We start from the raw sequence: 14814 nt of genomic DNA, 5'->3' as shown, positions 1-14814 counted from the left end.
GCACATCAGAACTCACAACATGTCACAAGAAAGGAGTCAGATGGGAACTAACCCTAACCAACATAATAAAAGAGGAACCATAAGAGAAAACCTACATCAAGATTTAGCAGCCCAAATTCCTTTATCCCCAAATGAACTATCAAGAAGCACCCCATCCAACAAATTCAAAAGATTGAAAATAACAACAATTTCAAATTCTCGGATTTCCACTAAAATCCAAATTCCAATCAAAACCAAGGGATGAACAAGGTAGAACAAACTCAGAGATTGTTTTCCCTTATAGATTAGCAATGGCACAGATACAAGGAAAAACACCTCTCAATAGGCATTCCCAAACTAGAAATCGTTCCAAATTTTAACCTTGTTGCCAAACGAGAGATCATACATGATGCAATTAAGAAACTAGGGAAGAGAACTATGAATTGCCTCCCAAGGAGAAGTAAGGGTAGCTCTGCACAGAACTCCAACATTCCAACTATTCTTTGAGAGATCATGAATTCTCACCACAACTCTTCGCCAATGATTTCCGATATCCCACGAAGCCAACTGAAATTTTCCATCGGGTTGTGGTGAGAATTGATTGCCTCAAAAAAAAGGTTGGGATCGTGGACTACCACATAAAACTACCCTTCGTACTCTTTTGAGAGACATCCATTGTATCCTCCCAATGTTCACTAATCACATGAAATATGACCGGGTCTTGGCTAACAAAATCAAATTTTGGGAAGACCCTTGCGTTGAGAATTCTCCAACGAAAGATATCTTCCATTCCATCTTCACAGTTTCCTAGCCTTTTGCATATGTTGGATGGTGATGCCCTCGATCCTATTACCTTGGATGGTCGTTTGCAGGCCTCAAGTCCTATGGGTGGTTTTTCTTGCGTATCCTTCGATTTCTTTAATTCCCTCTACTCCCTCCCAGATGTCCTTTCTTGTAAACGAAGTTCAATGTGATCCTATCCGTCCAAAAATTTGTTGTCTTCTATTGGGAAGTTGTCCATTGGGTGTGATTTAATACAAAGGAAGAGACCCAACTAGTACAAATCTCCTAATTCGCATCTAAGGTACAAAACGAATGGGGAGACGGCTTACCACTTCCTAATCTCCTATCCATTTGTAAACTGTATTTGGGAAAAGTTCCTTGCTGTATTTGGAAGCAACTGGTCTCCACCTTTTAATTTGGACAAGTTGTCTGATGGTTCCATGCTCAAGCCATCAAAGAGAAGGGGAAGATTAATATGGAGTTGTGCAAGGGATACTACGACGTGGACTATATTCGAGGAAAGGAATGCACAATTTTTTTAAGAAAAAGAAAGAAATAAAGAGGCTTTAATGAAATACATTATAGTTAGGTTGGCACATAGGGTGAAAACAATAGATTTGTTCTTCAAGACTCCACTTGCATATGATGCACCACTTAGGAGATGAAAGCAAATGACAGCAAATTAATACGTCACATGGAGTCTTCACCACTACATTGGCATATGACGCACCACTCAAGAGATGAAGGCCAATTAGGTCTCGTCTCTTTGCAAAAGGTTAAAGTGATGATACTTCCATAGAAAACTTCCAACAAAAAGCACCAAAATCTGAGGGAACGGGGGCACATCAGAACTCACAACATGTCACAAGAAAGGAGCCAGATGGGGAACTAACCCTAACCAACATAATAAAATGGAACCATAAGAGAACCTACATGAAGATTTAGCAGCCCAAATTCCTTTATCCCCAACTGAGCTATCAAGAACCACCCATCCAACAATTTCAAAAGACTAGAAATAAGAACAAATTCAAACTCTCGGATTTCCACTAAAATCCAAATTCCAATCAAAACCAAGGGATGAACAAGGTAGAACATACTCGGAGATTGTTTTCCCTTTAAGATTAGCAATGGCACAGATACAAGGAAAAACACCTCTCAAAAGGCATTCCCAAGCTAGAAATCGTTCCAAATTTTAACCTTGTTGCCCAACAAGAGATCATACAGAATGCGATTAAGAAACTAGCGAATAGTACTATGAATTGCCTCCCAAGGAAAAGTAAGGGTAGCACTGTGCAGAACTCCAGCATCCCTACTATTCTTAGATAGCTAATGAATTCTCACCACAACTCTTCGTCAATGATTTCCGATATCCCACGAAGCCAACTGAAATTTTCCCATCGAGTTGTGGTAAGAATTGATTGGCCCAAAAAAAAGGTTGGGATCGTGATCGTGGACTACAACATAGAACTACCCTTCGTTCTCTTTTGAGAAACATCCATTGTATCCTCCCAATGTTCACTAATCACATGAAATATGACCTGGTCTTGACTAACAAAATCAAATTTTGGGAAGACCCTTGCGTTGAGAGTTCTCCATCAAAAGATATCTTCCATTCCATCTTCACCGTTTTCTAACTTAAAGACAAAATTATTTCTGAGCATGCCAACCCCATGTCTCCTTTGGTCTTTGGCTGAAAATTTGGGCTAAGAAGAAAATCTTAGGAATTCTGAAATTCATCCTGTATCTAGCCTTTTGCATATGTTGGATGGTGATGCCCTCGATCCTATTACCTTGGATGGTCGTTTGCAGGCCTCAAGTCCTACGGGCGGTTTTTCTTGCGCATCCTTTAAAATCTTTAATTCCCTCTACTCCCTCCCAGATGTCCTTTCTTGTAAAGGAAGTTCAATGTGATCCTATGCGTCCAAAAATTTGTTGTCTTCTACTAGGAAGTTGTCCATGGGGTGTGATTTAATACAACGGAAGAGACCCAACTAGTACAAATCTCCTAATTTGCATCGAAGGTAAAAAACGAATGGGGAGACGGCTTACCACTTCCTAATCTCCTATCCATTTCTCTACTGTATTTGGGAAAAGTTCGTTGTTGTATTTGGAAACAACTGGTCTCCACCTTTTAATTTGGACAAGTTGTCTGATGGTTCCATGCTCAAGCCATCAAAGAGAAGAGGAAGATTAATATGGAATTGTGCAAAGATATAACGACGTGGACTATATTCGAGGAAATGAATGCACGATTTATTTAACAAAAAGAAAGAAGTAAAGAGGCTTTAATGAAATACATTATAGTTAGGTTGGCACATAAGGTGAAAATAATAGATTTGTTCTTCAAGACTCCACTTGCATATGATGCACCACTTAGGAAATGAATGCAAATCACAGGAGGTTAATACGTCACATGGAGTCTTAACCACTACATTGGCGTATGAGGCACCACTCAAGAGATGAAGGCCAATTAGGTCTCCTCTCTTTGCAAAAGGTTAAAGTGATGATACTTCCTTAGAAAACTTCCAACAAAAAGGACCAAAATCTAAGGGAACAGGGGCACATCAGAACTCACAACATGTCAGAAATAAAGGAGTCAGATGGGGAACTAACCCTAACTAACATATTAAAAGTGGAACCAGAAGAGAAAACCTACATGAATATTTAGCAACCCAAATTCCTTTATCCCAAACTGCGCTATCAAGAACCACCCCATCCAACAAAATCAAAAGACTAGAAATAAGAACAAATTAAAACTCTCGGATTTCTACTAAAATCCAAATTCCAATCAAAACCAAGGGATGAACAAGGTAGAACAAACTCGGAGATTGTTTTCCCTTTAAGATTAGCAATGGCACAGATACAAGGAAAAACACCTCCCAATAGGCATTCCCAAGCTAGAAATCGTTCCAAATTTTAAACTTGTTGCCAAACGCGAGATTATACAGAATGCAATTAAGAAACTAGGGAAGAGTACTATGAATTGCCTCCCAAGGAGAAGTAGGGGTAGTTATGCACAGAACTCCAGCATCCCAACTATTCTTTGAGAGCTCATGAATTCTCACAGAACTCTTCGTCAGTGATTCCGATATCCCACGATGCCAACTTAAATTTTCCCATCGGGTTATGGTAAGAACTTATTGGCTCAAAAAAAATGTTGGGATCGTGGACTACCACATAGAACTACCCTTCGTTCTCTTTAGAGAGACATCCATTGTATCTTCCCAATGTTCACTAATCACATGAAATATGACCTGGTCTTGGCTAACAAAATCAAATTTTGGAAAGATCCTTGCGTTGAGAAGTTTCCGTCGAAAAATATCTTCCACTCCATCTTCACCGGTTCCTAACTTAAAGACAATTATTTTTGAGCATGTCAGCCTCAGGTGTCCTTTGGTCTTTGGATGAAAATTTGGGCTAAGAAGACAATCTTAGGAATTCTAAAATTAATCCTGTATGTAGCCTTTTGCATATGTTGGATGGTGATGCCCTCGATCCTATTACCTTGGATGGTCGTTTGCAGGCCTCAAGTCATACATGCGGTTTTTCTTGCGCATCCTGTAAAATCTTTAATTCCCTCTACTCCCTCCTAGATGTCCTTTCTTGTAAAGGAAGTTCAATGTGATCCTATGCGTCCAAAAATTTGTTGTCTTCTATTGGGAAGTCGTCCTAGGGTGTGATTTAATACAAAGGAAGAGACCCAACTAGAACAAATCTCCTAATTCGCATCTAAGGTACAAAACGAATGGGGAGACGGCTTACCACTTCCTAATCTCCTATCCATTTGTCAACTGTATTTGGGAAAAGTTCCTTGTTGTATTTGGAAGCAACTGGTCTCCACCTTTTAATTTGGACAAGTTGTCTGATAGTTCCATACTCAAGCCATCAAAGAGAAGAGGAGGATTAACATGGAGTTGGGCAAGGGATACTACGACGTCGACTATATTCGAGGAAAGGAATGCATAATTTTTTTAAGAAAAAAGAAAAAATAAAGAGGCTTTATTGAAATACATTATAGTTGGGTTGGCACATAGGTTGAAAACAATAGATTTTTTCTTGAAGACTCCACTCGCATATGATGCACCACTTAGGAGATGAAAGCAAATATCAGGAGATTAATACGTCACATGGAGTCTTCACCGCTACATTGGCATATGACGCACCACTTAGGAGATGAAGGCCAATTAAGTCTCCTCCATTTGCAAAAGATTTAAAATGATGATGCTTCCATAGAAAACTTCCAACAAAAAGCACCAAAATCTGAGGGAACAGGTGCACATCAGAACTCACAACATGTCACAAGAAAGGAATAAGATGGGGAACAAACCGAACCAACATATTAAAAGAGGAACCATAAGAGAAAACCTACATGAAGATTTAGCAACCCAAATTCCTTTATCCCCAACTAAGCTATGAAGAACCACCCCATCCAACAAATTCAAAAGACTTGAAATAAGAACAAATTCAAACTCTCGAATTTCCACTAAAATCCAAATTACAATCGAAAACAAGGGATGACCAAGGTAGAACAAACTCATAGATTTATTTCACTTTAAGATTAGCAATGGCACAAATACAAGGAAAAACACCTCTCAATAGGCATTCCCAAGCTAGAAAATGTTCCAATTTCTAACCTTGTTGCCAAACGAAAGATCATACAGGATGCGATTAAGAAACTAAGGAATAGTACTATGAATTGCCTCCCAAGGAGAAGGGTAGCTCTACGCAGAACTCCAGCATCCCAACTATTCTTTGAGAGCTCATGAATATCACCACAACTCTTCGTCAATGATTTCCAATATCCCACAAAGCCCACTGAAATTTTCCCATCGGGTTGTGGTAAGAATACATTGGCTCAAAAAAAAAAGGTTGGGATCGTGGACTACCACATAGAACTACCCTTCGTTCTCTTTTGAGAGATCCATTGTATCCTCCCAATGTTCACTAATCACATGAAGTATATACCTGGTCTTGGCTAACAAAATCAAATTTTGGGAACACCCTTGCATTGAGAAGTCTCCATCGAAAGATATCTTCCATTCCATCTTCACTGTTTCCTAACTTAAAAACAATTTTTTTTCTGAGCATGCCAACCCCATGTCTCCTTTGGTCTTTCGTTGAAAATTTGGGCTAGGAAGATAAGAATTATGAAATTCATCCTGTATCTAGCCTTTGGCATATGTTGGATGGTGATGCCCTGGATCCTATTACCATGGATGGTCGTTTGCAGACCACAAGTCCTATAGGCGGTTTTTCTTGCGCTTCCTTTAAAATCTTTAATTCCATCTACTCCCTCCCAGATGTCCTTTTTTGTAAAGAAAGTTCAATGTGATCCTATCCGTCCAAAAATTTGTTGTCTTTTATTGGGAAGTCGTCCATGGGGTGTGATTTAATATAGAGGAATAGACCCAACTCCTAATCTCCTAATTTGCATCTAAGGTACAAAAGGAATGGGGAGACGGCTTACCACTTCCTAATCTCCTATCCATTTCTCTACTGTATTTGGGAATAGTTCCTTGCTGTATTTGGAAGCAACCGGTCTCCACCTTTTAATTTGGACAAATTGTCTAATGGTTCCATGCTCAAGCCATCGAAGAGAAGAGGAAGATTAATATGGAGTTGTGCAAGGGATACTACAACGTGGAATATATTCGAGGAAAGGAATGCACAATTTTTTTAAGAAAAAGAAAGAAATAAAGAGGCTTTAATGAAATACATTATAGTTAGGTTGGCACATAGGGTGAAAACAATAGATTTGTTCTTCAAGACTCCACTTGCATATGATGCACCACTTAGGAGATGAAAGCAAATCACAGCAGATTAATACATCACATGGAGTCTTCACCACTACATTGGCATATGACGCACCACTCGGGAGATGAAGGCCAATTAGGTCTCCTCTCTTTGCAAAAGGTTAAAGTGATGATACTTCCATAGAAAACTTCCAACAAAAAGCACCAAAATCTGAGGGAACAGGTGCACATCAGAACTCACAAAATGTCACAAGAAAGGAGTCAGATGGGGAACTAACCCTAACCAACATATTAAAAGAGGAACCATAAGAGAAAACCTACATCAAGATTTAGAAGCCCAAATTCCTTTATCCCCAACTGAGCTATCAAGAACCACCCCATCCAACAAATTCAGAAGACTAGAAATAAGAACAAATTCAAACTCTCGGATTTCCACTAAAATCCAAATTCCAATCAAAACCAAGGGATGAACAAGGTAGAACAAACTCAGAGATTGTTTTCCCTTTAAGATTAGCAATGGTGTAGATACAAGGAAAAACACCTCCCAATAGGCATTCCCAAGCTAGAAATCATTCCAAATTTTAACCTTGTTGCCAAACAAGAGATCATATAGGATGCAATTAAGAAACAAGGGAAGAGTACTATGAATTGCCTCCCAAGGAGAAGTAAGGGTAGCTCTGCGCAGAACTCCAGCATCCCAACTATTCTTTGAGAGCTCATGAATTCTCACCACAACTCTTCGTCAATGATTTCCGATATCCCACGAAGCCAACTAAAATTTTCCCATCGGGTTGTGGTAAGAATTGATTAGGTCAAGAAAAAGGTTGGGATCGTGGACTACCACATAGAACTACCCTTCGTTCTCTTTTGAGAGACATCCATTGTATCCTCCCAATGTTCACTAATCACATGAAGTATGACCTGGTCTTGGCTAACAAAATCAAATTTTGGGAAGACCCTTGCGTTGAGAAGTATCCATTGAAAGATATCTTCCATTACATCTTCACTGTATCCTATCATAAACGCAAAATTATTTCTGAGCATGCCAATCCCATGTCTCCTTTGGTCTTTGGCTGAAAATTTGGGCAAAGAAGAAAGCCTTAGTAACTCTGAAATTCCTCCTGTATCTAGACTTTTGCATATATTGGATGGGGATGATCTTGATCCTATTACATTGGATGGTCGTTTGCATGCCACAAGTCCAATGAGTGGTTTTTCTTGCGCCTCCTTTAAAATCTTTAATTCCCTCTACTCCCTCACAAATGTCCTTTCTCATAAAGGAAGTTCAATGTGATCTTATACCTTCAAAAATTAGTTGTCATCCGTTGGGAGTCTTCCATGGCGACATTAATACTTGTGATTAAATACAAAGAAAGAGTCTCAACTGGTACTAATCTCCTTATTCGCATCTAATGTGCAAAACGAATGGGGAGACGGTTTACCACTTTCTAATCTCCTATCCATTTGTCTAGGATATTTAGGAAAAGTTCCAAGCTCTATTTCGACGCAAGTGATCTCTACCTTTTATAGTTTGAACAAGTTGTTTGATGGATCCACGCTAAGTCATCCAAAAAAAAAGATGAAGATTGATATGGAGAAGTGAAAGGGATACTACGACTTGGAGTATATGGAATGAAAGGAATGCACGATATTTTAAAGGAAAAGAAAGAAATAAAGAGGCTTTAAAGGAATACATTATAGTTAGGTTGGCACATAGGGTGAAAAAATCAATTTGTTCCTTAGCGCTCCATTTGCATATGATGCACCACGTAGGAGATGAAGGCAAATGACAAGAGATTAATAGGTCGTATGGAGTCTTCACCACTACATTAGCATATGATGCACCACTAAGGAGAATAAGGCCAACTAGGTTAAGTGTTTTGTGATGAAGACGGTTGAAATATTGTCATGTTCTTAACAACTATAGGCTTGGGGAATTCATACATAGCTGAAATTTTAGCAGCATTGAAAGGGATAAAAGAGCCAAGCATTTGAACATCAAAAACTTGTTGGGGGAAGGAGATTCAAGGCTGGCAGTTAGCTCGGTGCAGGTCTAGTTTGTGGAAGTACTCAAATGAAAAAAAAAAAAAGATTAACCAAATTAATCGAAACATGCAAATTCAGGTTCAATGGGCCAAGAGGTGTGCCAATTCTGTGGCAGATTTTTTCACCAAAAAAGGGGTGGGAAGAGCAAACCTTTTTTGCGTTGTGTTGTAATATGATCCTTATTGTTAGGGAGGGTTTAGTGTTTTTACCTCTCCCTTTATACTGTATCTTTCTTTAACATTTTTAATAAAAGCTATTGTTATTGATAAAAAAGGCCAACTAGTTCTCCTCTCTTTGTAAAAGGTCACAAGTGTTGATACTTCAATTGAAATTTTCCCAAAAAAAAAGGAGCAAAATCTGAGGGAACAAGTGCACTTTAAAACTCACAACATGTCTCAAGAATGACGTCAGACGGGGGAGTAAACCCTAAACAACATAATTAAAGAGGAACCACAAGAAAAAACCTACCTAAAGAGTTACAACTTGGACGAATTTTTTAAGAAAAAAAAAAGAAATAAAGAGGCTTTAATGGAATACATTATAGTTAGGTTGGCATATAGGGTGAAAACAATAGATTTGTTCTTCAAGACTCCATTTGCATATGATGCACCACTTAGGAGATGAAGGCAAATGACAGGAGATTAATACGTCACATGGAGCCTTCACCACTACATTTGCATATGATGCACCACTTAGGAGATGAAGGCCAATTAGGTCTCCTTTCTTTGCAAAAAGATACAAGTGTTGATACTTCCATTAAAAACTTCCAACAAAAAGCACCAAAATCTGAGGGAACAGGTGCACATCAGAACTCACAACATGTCACAAGAAAGGAGTTAGACGGGGGACTAACCCTAACCAACATATTAAAAGAGGAACCACAAGAAAAAACCAACTTGAAGATTTAACAGCCCAAATTCCTTTATCACCAATTGAGCTATCAAGAACCACCCCATCCAAAAAATTCAAAAGACTAGAAATAAGAACACATTCAAACTCTCAAATTTTCACTAAAATCCAACTTCCAACCAAAACCAAGGGATGAACAAGGTAGACCAAACTCAGAGATTCTTTTCCCTTTAAAATTAGAGATGCCATAGATACAAGGAAATATACCTCTCAATGGGCATTCCCAAGCTAGAAATCGTTCCAAATTTTAACCTTGTTGCCAAAGGAGAGATCATACATGATGCAATTAAGAAATAAGGGAAGAGTACTATGAATTGCCTTCCAAGGAGAAGTAAGGGTAGCTCGACGCAGAACTCCAGCATCCCAACCATTCTTTGAGAGCCTATGAATGCTCACCACAACTTTGCGTCAAAGATTTCCGATATCCCAGGAAGCCAATTTTTATCTCATCGGGTTGTGGTAAGAATTCATGGGCTCAAAAATAAGGTTGGATGGTGAACTACCACATAGAACTACTCTTGAATCCCTTTTGAAAGACATCCATGGTATCCTCCCAATGTTCACTAATCACATCAAATATGACCTTGTGCCTTGGCCAACAAAATCAAATTTTGGAAAGACCCTTGCGTTGAGAAGTCTCCATTGAAAGATATCTTCCATTTCATCTTCACCATTTCCCATCTTAAAGGCAAAATTATTTCTGAGCATGCCAACCCCATGTCTCCTTGGTCTTCGGCTGAAATTTTGGGCTAAGAAGAAAACCTTAGGAACTCTGAAATTCCTCTTGTATCTAGCCTTTTGCATATATTGGATGGGGATGCTCTTGATCGTTGGCAGGCCACAAGTCCTATGGGTGGTTTTTCTTGCATCTCCTTTAAAATCTTTAATTCCCTCTACTCCCTCCCAAATGTCCTTTCTCGTAAAGGAAGTTCAATGTGATCCAATCCCTCCAAAAATTAGTTGTCTTCCGTTGGGAGTCTTACATGGGGACATTAATACTTGTGATTTAATACAAAGGAAGAGAGCCAACTGGTACTAATCTCCTGAATCACATCTGTTGTGCAAAACGAATGGGGAGACGGTCTACCACTTTCTAATCTCCTATCCATTTGTCTAGGGTATTTATGAAAAGTTCCTTGCTCTATTTGGATGCAATTGGTTTCTACCTATTAGTTTGGACAAGTTGTTTAATGGTTCCATGCTCATGTATTCAAAGAAAAGAAGAAGATTGATATGGAGAAGTGAGAGGGATACTACGACTTGGAGTACGAGTTTTTAAAGAAAAAGAAAGAAATAAAGAGGCTTTAAAGGAATACATTATAGTTAGGTTGGCACATATGGTGAAAACAATCGATTTGTTCCTCACCACTCCATTTGCATATGATGCACAACTTAGGAGATGAAGGCAAATGACAGGAGATTAATAGGTCGTATGGAGTCTTCACCCCTACATTTGCATATGATGCACCACTTAGGAGATGAAGGCCAACTAGGTTAAGTGTTTTGGGACAGAGACAGTCGAATTATTGCCATGTTCTTAACACCTATAGGAGGCTAGGGGGATTCATTGAGAGCTGAAATTTTGGCAACATTGGAAGGGATCAAAAGAGCCAAGCAGTTGAACATCTGAAACTTGTTGGTGAAGGAGATTCAAGGCTGGCAGTTAACTGTTTGCAGGAGAAAGAGTCTAGATTGTGGAAGTTCTCAAATGAAAAGAAAAAAGAAAATTAACCAAATTACTTGGAAGAAAGAGGCTTTAATAGAACACATTATAGTTAGGTTGGCACTGTGAATGTCAGAAAAAACAGCTCACTTGCCAATTGGGTTGGATTTGGAGTTGCCACCCATCAATTTAAGAAATGGAGGTGATGGAACCTCTGGGAAAAATTTTCAAAAACGTTTTCATTTTAATATTGACTCCAATACCCGTGGCACTGACTAACCAGTCTGGGTAAGGCTCGTATGAGAGAAGGAAGGGGTTAGGCACCCCTCCCCAGGTCTGATTGGTGGAACCCACATGGGGTCTCAAGCAAACACAATCATAAAAAGAAAACAATTGACATGGCAAAAGAAAGCAAATCACAAGAAAAAGCCAAAAAGCTTTTCCCTATTTTTATTTGTCCATATTTTTTATTTTACTTTTATTTTATTTTTAATAGTAATTATTATTACTTTATATTTTAATTTGCCCCTTTACACTATATTTTTTTTATTTTTATTATTGTATTTATTTTTATATTATTTTTTACTTATTATTATATTTATTGTCTCCACCAATTATTTATTTTGTAGTTATTGTCTCATAAAATCCTATTTGTATGTTTATCTTATAGGACTATTTTTTATTCTTCTTTTTCATTTTCTGATTTTTTGAATCTTTTGTATTTTGTATGTTATTATTTTTCTCCCCTTCCTTTTTTTTAGTTTTTTTATTTTTATTATTAATTTTTTATTTTAATTACTATTCCCCCTTTTAGCAGCTTATTCCCCTTTTCATGCATTCTAACATGACAATCCCAAAACCCATTATCATAGATTTTTTTAGCTTTCCATTTTTCTTCTTCAATTTTTATTGTTATTTTTATATAATTATATTTATTTATAGCGTGAGTTCACTAATGGGGCCTAAATTAGATAACCACTCAGCCTAAATTTAGATGAACAATAAAACAGAACGGAAGAGATCAGACTAAACATTTAGAGAAAACAAATCTGAAATGAACTAAACTGGAAAAAAAAAAAGAGGAGATAACAGGTTAATAGAAGAAAGGGTTCATTAGTTTTAACCTAACCAAGGTTTCATCAGAATCTAACTTATCAAGTGTTAGCAAATAACAGAGAAGAAGAACAAAAATCCAAGGAAAAACAGCATTTAAACAACTAGCAATTTAGAAACCACAGAATAATGGCAACAGGAAGAAAAACAATGGCGATTTTGAGAAAGAGTGCGAAGCTTACAAGAGATGGTTCGGTAGCACCTCATTAATGGCTCTGTCAGCTTTCCCTCTCCTCAGACCCATATAGAAGCAATAGACATAAAATCCAGAAAATAAGAAGAAAGATCGCGCATAGGGGAGAAGCAATGACAGATTTACCTGGTTGGGTTTTGGCCTGAATTCGATCGCCGGAACAGGGGTGCCGCCCGTTATCTTCTTGCTTCAAACTGACATGGTGTTCGGTGCTTGCAATCAGGAATCTCGAAGAGGTAAAAACGGAAGGTAGATGAGATGGTTGCCGCCGCCTCTGATGGATGTCCAAAAGTAGAAGGTGATCAACAGTTTCAGCCGAAAGGCATGGAACCGGTGAGGAGGAGAGAGTGATAGATAGATCTGGCCGGATGTCGCCGCTGTTACTCGATTTTGGAACCTCTGGTCGCAGCCGCCGTCTCAACAAAGAAGATGAGGAAATGCTGGTTTGATTTAGATGAGAGGGAGAAAAACCATGGAGAGTGGATCAAATCGATTGTCGGTCTTGACGATAATGGAAAGAGGGAGAGAGGAAAAGAAAGAGGGTTCAAAATGAGGGCACTGCCGCTGCTAGGAGTTGCAGTGGCGGTTCCGCCCAAGCGAGGATGACCGAGAAAAGGGAGGTTTGCCGCTGAGAGAGAGTTCTGATGGATTGATAAGTAGAAGGTGAGAGAGAGCTCTATGGAGGGATGGCTTGCCGCTGCAATTGGTTCGGGAAAGGAAGAAAGAGAGACAGGAGGAGAGAGGGAGAGAGAGATCTATGGAGGTGACGGAAACAGAGAGAGGAGGAGGAAGAAGAAGAAGGAAGAAAGAAAGAAAAAGAAAGAGGAAAGAAGAAGAGGAGAGGGAGAGAGAACGGCCGGAGGTTGGGGATTACCGCCGCTGTGGTTTGGTGTTCGAACAAGGGAGAGAAGAGAATTGTAGATTAAGGCGAATGAATAACTTAGGTTTAATTTGTATGGTTGGCAGGGGCAGTTTTGTAATTTCGGGGAACATTGGGATATTTTGGTTAAACTGGGTCCAGGGGTTGAACCGCGTCTCTGGGCCAATGGTAGCTGGTTCGGGTAAAAAAATAGAAGGTTGAAATGGGTCTGACCGCTCATAAGGGTTTTGTGAATGTGGGTTAGAAATATTAGTCGAAATGGAATCTTTTTAGATGAAAGGTAAATATGAGTATTTTTTATTAAAATTTTACCAGATAGGGTTTTCAGACATTTTGAGTTGATTAGTGGGGTTGGATTGGCCCAAGTGGGCCCAGATCAGACATATTTGATTTGATTCAATTAATATTGGGTCTTAAAATGGAATCTTGGTGCGACGAAAGGGCATACAAGGTCTGTTTTCATTCATAAGGTAAGGTTTTTGAGTATTCTGAGGTGATTGGCGAGGTTAGATTGAGCCAACTAGATTCGGATTGGGCAGATTTGGAATCTAATCAATCCGAGATCTTGAAATGAAATTGTGATGCGATAAAAGGGTATTTTGGGATGAATTTTACAAGTGGGTATTTTTGGGGTATGGGATCTGGTGGTAATGTATGATTGGTTTATTGGGGTCAAGATTGTACATATTTAGCTCAAGGAGATGTTTCAAAACGGAATCTTGATTAGATGGAAGGGCAAATGGGAGAATCTAGGGTTGAAACTTTTATGAATAAATGTTCTGATGTGTCCAGAGTTTAATGGAGTGGTTTGATCAGTTTGGATGTGTCAAGATCAAGGAAATCTGGGTTTCGGGTGATTAGGCTAACGATAGGGGTCGAAACGGAATCTTTACTTGATGAAGGGGTAAACGGAGGATTCTTGATCTGAAATTTTATGGATAGGCATTTTGGGAGGTCCTTAGTCTGATGGTGGTGTCTAATCTAATGGTTGAGATGTGAGTGGTGGTCAATTGGGGCCATTGGATTGGTACCGGGCATATTTAACGATGAATTTGAAGGCTCTGTGCTGAAAGTTAGGATTTTGGGGTTTTTTGGTGTTTTGGAACGATTGGAAGGGTATGATCAGACATTTGGGTTGAATTAGAGGTTCAATTAGCAAACCAAGAAAATTTTGGGTGTTGACAGGCACATAAGGTGAAAATAACAAATTTGTTCTTTGATTTCATAATGAATGATATTCTTAGAAATTAGGCAGCAATTGCAGTCTCAACAACAAAAAAGCAACATACAAGGAGGGAGTGGAAATCATTAGAGAATGGATGGATAGAACCAGATTTTTACTATAGTAGTAGTGGTAATCCAAGGCCTTCTGGGTAAGGGGAGTGATAAGAGATGGGAATGGACTCATATGTGCAATGTTTACAGGTCCAATAAGTGAAGGAGACTCAATTAGTTACTAGAGTATGATAGCTAACTAAGGAGATAGGTGTTGAAT

At 38.8% G+C, this 14814-nt stretch overlaps 1 protein-coding gene across 8 annotated transcripts in view; it reads right to left on the bottom strand.

Annotated features, from left to right (window-relative positions):
• LOC148879590 (DNA mismatch repair protein MSH4-like) overlaps nucleotides 1-13363 on the bottom strand; it is a 30394-nt gene extending 17031 nt beyond the window's left edge. For 6 of the 8 annotated variants that reach the window (XR_016104284.1, XR_016104285.1, XR_016104287.1 and 3 more), the window contains exon 1: nucleotides 12429-13363. Coding sequence is in view for 1 of the 8 variants with exons in the window: in XM_088961156.1 (XP_088817282.1) it covers nucleotides 12429-12490 (62 nt within the window). In the remaining 7 variants the exon portion in view is untranslated. The remainder of the gene's footprint in view (nucleotides 1-12428) is intronic. The other 2 variants (XR_016104288.1, XR_016104289.1) reach the window with 1 other exon arrangement.
• Nucleotides 13364-14814: the final 1451 nt, after the last annotated feature.

Source organism: Nelumbo lutea, chromosome 1 (genome assembly GCF_056320005.1).
Source record: "Nelumbo lutea isolate HS-2025 chromosome 1, American lotus-T2T, whole genome shotgun sequence".
Lineage (NCBI taxonomy): Eukaryota > Viridiplantae > Streptophyta > Magnoliopsida > Proteales > Nelumbonaceae > Nelumbo > Nelumbo lutea.
Note: the sequence above shows the minus strand (reverse complement) of the source record. Positions and strands in the feature narration are given on the sequence as shown.